At 40.0% G+C, this 9,139-nt stretch overlaps 1 protein-coding gene across 3 annotated transcripts in view; it reads right to left on the bottom strand.

Moving 5' to 3' along the window:
- Nucleotides 1–5,639: 5,639 nt before the first annotated feature.
- Nucleotides 5,640–9,139, bottom strand: part of FBXO34 (F-box protein 34) — a 76,989-nt gene continuing 73,489 nt past the window's right edge. For all 3 annotated transcript variants that reach the window (XM_034433429.3, XM_034433431.3, XM_034433430.3), the window contains one exon: nucleotides 5,640–8,368. In XM_034433429.3, coding sequence (XP_034289320.1) covers nucleotides 6,253–8,368 — 2,116 coding nt within the window. In that variant the 3' untranslated portion in view covers nucleotides 5,640–6,252. The remainder of the gene's footprint in view (nucleotides 8,369–9,139) is intronic.

Genomic DNA, 9,139 nt, shown 5'->3' with positions numbered 1-9,139 from the left:
GATTGCTTGGTTTGATTTTTACTGTTTTGATATTACTGTTATCATTGGAGCTATTACTGTCCAAGTTCATGGGTTTCAGTTGCAGAACACTGAAGGAAAAAAAATCCACATTTCATGCTAAAAATATCTAGTGTTTACATTATCAAGAACTTACCTAAAGAGATTCGTCATGAATCTTTTCACTGGTTACAATCCCAGACTGAGCCCTTCTTTCTTAATTTGTGATGCCTTTTAGCCATCCAGATGTAGCTAATTTTATAACTAAGATGAATATTGAAAGGAAGCCCATAAATGACGTTATCTGTAAATATTGGAATTAATAACTGACAGAAGCCTGTTATATTTGAATGTTTGGATCAAACCTTGGTTTAAATCAAACCTTTTTTAATAATTTCTTAGCAGTTCAAACACCACTACAACCTTGTTGTGGTGATGATAACCTGGCTTCTGTCAAGAGCTGTATTACGTAGCTAGTATGTTCTGAATACATAGAAGGGAAATTACACATTTAGCTGTAACATCACCAGAGGTTGGGGGATGAATTCACAGGATGGGAAGAGACTGGTAGGGGTGCCTTGGCATGCTTACTGGAACAGTGGCGACAAGGGTAGGTGTGCAACTGGTGAAGTAGCTGAAGCTCCAAACGACAGCTCTACTAGCCTCTTGCAGCCAGCAGCAGAGGCTCACTGACTTGTCTTTTTTTCATGGAGAATTTGCTTTCTTGTAGTGCTGCTGCGCTCACTTTTTTTTTTTTTTTTTATTAAACACTCATTTAGAAATCTTCAAATAATTCAGATGGGTGGGAAAACAAATACTTTCTGATCTATAGTTATATCTGGATGATTTATAACAAGTAAGTGCTTCTGACTCAGAAGTCTTTGGATTGAACTCAGTTTCTGATGATCACATTGATGTATTTTCTTACCAATAAAAGAGATAAGATTTATCACTGCCATTTTTAGGGATGTTTTTCAGCTTCCTTGTTACAGCTCCAAGATTCCCTAGGGGTTGCCTAGGTAAGCATTAAACTGACCTAACCCTACTTAGTGTCAAGCCAAGCAAGTTGTCCAGGTGCTGTATCATTCACTCAGATGTTTCTGCCAAAACACTGTTTGAAATCAGATGTAGGGTTGTCTGGCACTAAAAATAAATTCCAGCATGAACAAATACTGTGACCCATTAGTTTTGCAGCTGGCTCGAGTACCTTGTGTCTTGAACATAATGGGAACGGATAAAGACAGTCTATTCCTGCATGTTTGGCAGTGCCTAAGTGGAAGTACTGTCTCATGTTTCACAGTGTATATAATATCCATTGTGTATACAGATTACTTTGAAAGAATCCCATTTCAGTTAAATCTGAGAAGTCGTTTAGGTTTGATCCAATCACAGGGATGGGTCTTGTTAAATTCCTGTTTATTAATAGCCCTTAATAGTTAGGCAATGCTATTGATTTTTCAAGTTTCTCTGACTAAATCCTACAAGTTTCTCCAGATGAGGCTGGAAGCAGGACACCAGCCATCTTCATAGTGTATCAGAATAAGAGTTGGAAGGGGCCTTAAAGGTCTTCTAGTCCAACCCCTTGCTCAAGCAGGAGACCTTATACCTGTGATGGCAAACCTTTTCTGAACTGAGTGCCCAAAGCGCGTGAATGCGCATGTGCGTGGCCAAACCCCCAAAATGCAATGCGTGCGTGGCCCCCCCCGCATGTGCCCCACCCCCATGCGGGCCCCACACATGCATGCCAGAGACCTGGCAACCGGCAGGAGGCGCTTGCGCATGCACGCCAGAGCTGAACTAGGGCGACAGCTCGCGTGCCCACAGAAAGGGTGCTGTGTGCATCTGTGGCATGCGTGCCATAGGTTCACCATCACGGCCCTATACTATATTGGACAAATGGCTGCCCAATCTTTTTGAAAGCCTCCAATGATGGAGCACCCCCAACTTCTGAAGGTAAGCTGTTCCATTGATTTATTATTTTCATTGTCAGGTAGTTCTAGGTTGCTTCTCTCCTTGATTAGTTTCAATCCATTGCTTCTTGTCCTGCCTTCAGGTGCTTTGGAGAACCAGTTGATCCCCTCTTCTTTGTGGGAGTCCCTTAGAAATTGGAACACTGCTATCATGTCACCCCTAGCCCTTCTTTTCACTAGACATACCCAATTCATGCAACCATTCATACTTTAGCCTCAGTCCCTTAATCATCTTTGTTGCTCTTCTCTGCAACTTTCTAAAGTTTCAATATCTCTTTTACATAGTGGCGACCAAAACTGGATGCAGTATTCCAAGGGTGATCTTTACCAAGGCATTATAAAGTGGTACTAACACTTCACATGATCTTGATTCTATCCCTCTGTTAATACAACCTAGGACTATGTTAGCTTTTTTGGCAGCTGCATCACATTGCTGGCTCATACTTAAGTGATTGTGTACTAGGACTCCAAGATGCCTCTCGCAGGTACATGTGCATTTGGTTTTTCTTGCCTAAATGTAGAGCCTTTTTTCAACCATTGAATTTCATCTTGATAGGGCTCAGTGTTCAAGTCTGTGAAGATCCTAAACCTATCTTCTGAAATGCTTGCTATTCTTATCTAGCTAGCTATCTTATCTAGAATAGGCTATTCTTCATGACAAATTGAAAACCAAGTAGGTCCTTCTTCAAATAACTTTACAAGCTAAATATTACAAATGAGCCAAAACAGTCCTAGGCTGCATTAATAGAACGCTAGAATCAAGATTATATGAAGTGTTAATACTACTTTATAAGACCACTTGGAATACTGCATCCAGTTTTGATCGCTACGATATAAAGTTGTTGAGACTCTAGAAAGAGCATTGCAGGAATTGAGTATATTTAATGAAAAGGACTAGGGGTGACACAATAGTAGTGTTCCAATATCTAAGGGGCTGCCACAAAGAGGGAGTCAAGCTATTCTCCAAACCACCTGAAGGCAGGACAAGAAACAATGGATGGAACCTAATCAAGAAGAGAAGCAACCTAGAACTAAGGAGAAATTTCCTGGTAGTTAGAACAATTAATCAGTGGAACACCTTGCTCCAGAAGTTGCAAATGCTCCAACACTGGAAGTTTTAAAGAAGATATTGGATAACCATTTATCTGAAATGATATAGGGTTCCCTGCCTGAACAGGGGTTGGATTCCAAGTTCCCTTCCAACTCTGTTATTCTGTTATTTCCTAAGGGTAACCTGAGATTTGTGGTAGAAGTGAAACAGAGTTCCTAGTTCAAAACCTTACTCATACCTAAACATACATACTACAGATTGTATAGAGTCATCTTTATTCTAGCTTTATAATGAGGGATTCTGCAGTTCAGCAACTTCAAAATCCCTGTTCCAATGTTAGTAATTAAAGAAAATGGGATGGTAGGTATGGTAATATACATGGGAAATACCCATGAGTAGCTGCCTCAAGAGCTACCCAACTTAGGACAAAAAATGCTGAAGAAACTGCTTGTAGCTGGTCGCCCCTCTATCAAGTGCCTTCTTAGGATTGTTTTTAAGAGATTATTGTTCATTTTATGCAGATCTGATAAAAGCAACGTACCAAGAAAAAAGATGTTTACATAGAGAAAAACAACACAGAATCTTAAGATGGCCACCATATTGCTGGTAAAGTGTTCAGTGAAGAATTCTGATTGAGCTCCATTATATCAAATTTATATGGCTGCCCATCTCACAAGTGGTGGCTCTGGGTGGCACATAACAATGATGCTGTTTGGTGGCTATTTGTCCACTAGTTGTCCATTTTTAAGAAATATTTTCCCCAGTATGAATGCTGTTCCATTTTTTTAATAGGAAGTCCCCATCTACACCCCCCAAAACTGACGAAGCTAGTGTAAATTTTATGAATGATAAAGTTTGTAAAATATTAACTCTCCAACACTTGAAATATGTTTTCATCTGAAGCCGAGATCTGCAAGGGCACCAATGCCAAAAGAGGGTTTTGTTGTTAAAATGCAATAGGTGGTGTGTTGCCCTGATACAATATATTTCCCAGCTGTTGCAATCTCTGATTCGGCTCTTGGCTGCCAGATTGAACCCAACCCTTCAAAATAAAGTCTGGAAGCTTTCTCCAAAAAGCATGATACCAACCAATGTTTTCTTTACAAAACCTTAGAGCAGGGGTGTCCAACCTTGCTAAAACTTGTGGCTGGGGAATTCTGGGAGTTGAAGTCCACAAATCTTAAAGTTGACAAATCCCCTGCCTTACAGGAGATGGCAAGGTTCCTATTACCCTTTCAGATTAGAAATTATTGCCAAGATCCCTTAAGAACATAGTAATTTCACCTATATTTTCCTCTAACTGAAAATCTTCTCCCATTTTTTCCCAATATTTAAGCCAGCTGAGCTGTTGTCTCTTCTTAAGGGATTTCCACACTTGGTTTGTTTTCATAGCTGAAATTCTCAAATCACTTTGAACTTCTCCATTTTTCTGTGTGTGGCTTTCTTTATATGAAGCACAGTACTGAGAAATAAAACATTGCTTCCTATTTCTGAGTGTATTTCTCTTAAGAATAATATAAAAGATTTGCCTCAAATGTATGAACTGTAAAAACCATTTCAATCTTTCGTTTATATAGGTTTTTAAAAAAATTTTGTGTGTGTTAGTATCTTGAAAGTGTAATTTGCAGAGCATGTAACAATTCATGAAATTAACCAATCTTTCCAAAAAACATTATCGGGTTTCTCATCTTGCTTTTTTTTTTTTTTTTTACTTCTTAAAGGTGCCAAGTTCAAAAAACACTGCTTTAAAATATTGTAGTATCTCCATTTTATACCGCTACTAACTAGAAAATTAAACAATTCAATTAAGCAATTAAACCATTGCTCAGGATATAGGACAACATGTTGACTGATGTAGAATTCAGAGAGAGAGAGGAGGGAATTCTTCAAGCTAAGGATAAATCTATTCCTTGCTATCATTATTTGCTTTCATGACCTTCTTCGGATTTTTTAAAATTAGCTATTTTGTTCATGAATTTTCCATAAGATTAACAATTTAGTCAGGAAGAACCAACCAAGGAGACTACAATTAACACAGACTGAAGCCTGAAACAAGATAAAGGGAATCAAGCACATAAATCTTGCTTTTCAGTAGTCAAAATATGATTCATGAGGAAATTTGCTTTGCGATACAAGCAACTGCTTTTAGTGTAAGATTGACTTGTCTGCCATTGTTACTGATTAAATAACAGACTCTCCTATTAACCAGTTATATCTGGCAAAGAGTCTAGGTTTATTTTGAAGCTGGCACCATACAAATTACGTAATACGTAGGTAAACACATGTAAGTATAGGTAATAGTATGTTATTTGATTAAGGTCAATGTTTATGCAAGCTGGCAATCTCAAGAAAACTTTGTGGATGAGTGAAAAACCATACTGTAGGTTTAATTTGTGACGGCTGATAAAATTTTCTGGGATTTGCAAAATTCGTCAGAAATGGTTAACATCTGTAATATTCATTTTGATATCTTTCATATTAGAACCTGCTGCATCTAAAAAAGAAAAAAAAAGTGCCACAAAATACACCTTTATTTCCCAAATATTTTTTTTTTTAAGTACTAGATACTTAAGTACCTTTTTTTTTAAGTACTGGGAAGAAAAAAAGTGATGAAGGACAGATTTAGAATGCACATTTTATTAAGTAAAAAAAAAACACCCAAGGTAAGGTGGATGCAATAGACCAGAGCTCTCCTGCTATGTGACAAGTCTTCTTTTTCCTGCTACCACCCTCAAATATAACCTACCGCATATGTGTTCTACTCTAGTTTTAAGGTTGTCCAGTTAAACCATCCTTTTTGAAGATTGATTTTTTTTTTACATATTTAGAGTTTCTTTTCAGAAACCATGTTAATATATATTTATATATATTTATATATATAAATGTATATTTTGTACACGATATACAGATTTGAAAACGAGACACTTTTAAAACACAGGACTGGAGCCGCAAACACTTGAGGTACTGCGTTGCAGCACTTTGATATTGGTCAACTGGCTGTCAGACACCCAAGATGAATCTATTCTAGAGCACTTATGTACACGGGTGGGCTAAACACAATCTTTTCTCTAAAAGGTAAAAAAGGCCTTTGTGATTGAAAGTATGTGCAGTTTTGTAGCCCTGTGGAAGAGGGAAAGAAAAACCACCCACAAACTATACACAGTGTAAACATCACAAGGCATGGAATTCTCCTCCTACCCATGATTGAGGCTCCCAAAAGATGTGCAGAATGTGCTAACAGTCCTCATCTATTTCCCTGGATTTCTTGTGAATCGCACGATTAAGGTTATGGCAGGCGGGGACCCAATGATTGTCATGAAGGCCTAACTTGCATCCGGGGACATTCTTTTGGGATCTGTGACAACACATCCAGTACCCGGGCCCATAAGGTAAAGCTTGGCAATAGGGCTTGGGGTGCCACCGACATAACGAGACGTCACCCTTGGTGTACTTCTTTTTGCACTGTTTGCAAGGGTCTTCTCTGTAGCGTGGATCACGAACCCAGCGTGAATCTGCTGGCCTGACATTGTAGTACTCAATGATAAATTTGAAATATCCACAAGTGCATTTGAGTGCCACCAGACTCTTGGTGGGCAGTAAGCCAAATATCTTCACCATAATGTGGTGGGGCAGGAAGACCAGATATTGCTGGGGCTCCAAAAGTTGCTGGATCTTAAACCTGGTTTCCAAAAAGTCATGAGACCTTTGCCTCTTTAGATGAGATGAGTCAAAGATCTGCAGTGCATTCTCTGAGGAAACATCAGGGCAGTCACCTGAAACATGGCTTCTCATACAAACTTGATCAGCAGAGGAAGCTTCCTTTCCTTGGGCCCCTGTTGGACATTCCTCCGTAGGAGTCTCCACTGACTGCAGGCACTCTTGGGAGATTTCACATTTGGATAAAAGCAAGAAAAGTCTTCCTGGAAGAGAATCTTCACCAAAGCTCAAATCAGAAGATTGGGGGGTTTTGCAACTCTGATCTATCTTGCTGACAGATATGCTAATATTCAGGGATTCACTCACTCTCACATTTGCATTCAATTTAGGAACATCTAGTGATTCTTTTGGTGTACGTTCAGTTGATGAAGATTTGTTATAGAAGAAATGTGGCGATGTCTGAACGGCTTTTGAACACTTAGAGGGATGTGACTCGGTGATGTTTTGAGAATCATACCAGTTGACGGATATGGTTCCTTGCCCATGCTTAAGATCATGGTTGCCTTCAAGAGAATCATCAAAGGAAGAATGACCAGAAGAGGGCTCTTCCCATAAACTATCTTCCACTGAATCATTGTGCTTTGATCCCCACCCCACCTTCTCACCATTACATTCTTCTTGGTGAAGGACCAGAGATGATACCTTGTCAGACTCGTTCTCTGGTAATATTCCACTTGCCAGGAGCACTCGCCCTACATTCCGCCGGAAGCTACTATTTCTAGACAAGCTCCCTGCTTCACGTTCACTTTGGCGCCTCAGGCACTCTGATTCAAGCTTTGCAACCATCTCCAAGACACGCACTGGCTCAGCCTGCTGCTCTACACTGTGACTGCCACAGGGTGGCTTTTCAGACGGAACCTCGCATGCCCTGAAGTCAGAAAAGAATCCAGGAGCAGAAGGGACAGCTTTAGGTTGCCCGGCAAACCTGGGCACAGCAGAAACACTGGGACAGTTTCTGGTGCAACTGGCCAGCAAAACACTTGCTCTTTGCTCCAGGAAAGCAACCATCTCGACAACTGATAATGGTCGACCAGGGAACCCTCCCTCACCACCATCATTCACATTATGTACAGAGCAGTGCTCAATGCCACAGGCAAATGGCTCGGGCTGGTAGCACCTCGCATTGGCCTCTCTCATCCTTTCTAAGTGGATCTTGGCCTTTTTGATATCTAGTGACTTTTTCCGGCGTTTGGTTGCTCGCCCATCTATGTCCCAGGTGCTTTTGTTCTTCATGGAAAATACTCGGGTGTCACTACAAAGCTGGGCTGCAAAAAAGGCTATTTTCTCTTTTGTGTTCCCAGGCTTTACAACAGCCCAGATATCCAGCAATCCCTCTTCCTCTTCCCCCTGATGGATGGAGGCAGGCGGGATAGCTCTCTTCTCTTTGACCCTGGGTGCTTCCACATGGCTTTGGTTGTTGTTCCTACTATAGAGTGTATTGGTCGAGAGGTTTACCAATGGTTTCCAAAGAGGCGGATTGGGTAAAAGGTTTGGCTTGGGATTCCTAGGTTTTTCATCTTTTGCCAATCTGCGTTCGCTCATGGGTGGGCTTCGTGGAGAGTCCAGGCTTATTTCAAAAGATCTCTCTTTCTTCTGTAACTTGAGATAGGGCTTTAAGTGCATTCCAGATATTCTGGAGAGGAAAGGGGAAAGGGAGTAAGAAAGAAAAGATACACTTTTAAAAATTGCTGATTTAAGGGTAAAGATGAATTTAAGGATTAAAACTGCTCTATGAAATTTGGAATCATTAAATTGTGGGCTGGGCTACAAGTGCAAATCACTGTATCAGGGATGGATAAACCGTAGGAAAAGGTCCTTATGTACCCCAAATTCTTTCTCTTTTTTCCTATTCTTAGAACATCTGCATGATGGAAAGCTGCAAGCATGAAAATTGGTAGCATAATTTTCTCAAATTACAAATATAATAGTTCGGTTAAAACTTCAGTAGGTTTAAGATACCTATTATACTTGTTTAAAAGAAATAGATAATGAGAAGCAGCAGAAAATTTGTTTTTTGAAGGATTGGAGGTTTGGTTTTATTTAGAGTAATAAATATTCAGTATGTCTATTTAATATCTTATTTTTTAAAAAGGAAATAACAATGTTGCCTCGGTGGGTGCATCTTTGGGAGCTAAAGAGGCTGCAAACAGGTAGCCAAGCAGAGTAACTGAGATCCAGAGCAATCAAGCTGCTTATCAAGAACCCTGTTACTTTGCAATCACATATGTAAGTAGTATTCATCCTGCCCTCCAGGATGTGGAGATCCCAGGGTGAAGAGGAAAGTGGGATGCTAGTAATGCTTATACAGTACCAAGACTCCAGAGGGAAGGTCCAAAGAAATGAAGGCTCAACTGAAGGCTTTCCTGAAGTCTCAACTGATTTTGTGGCAAAATCTGCAATCTAC

This window comes from Pantherophis guttatus, chromosome 1 (assembly GCF_059756535.1).
Source record: "Pantherophis guttatus breed Tessera chromosome 1, ASM5975653v1, whole genome shotgun sequence".
Lineage (NCBI taxonomy): Eukaryota > Metazoa > Chordata > Lepidosauria > Squamata > Colubridae > Pantherophis > Pantherophis guttatus.
This window is presented reverse-complemented; position numbering and strand designations above follow the sequence as displayed.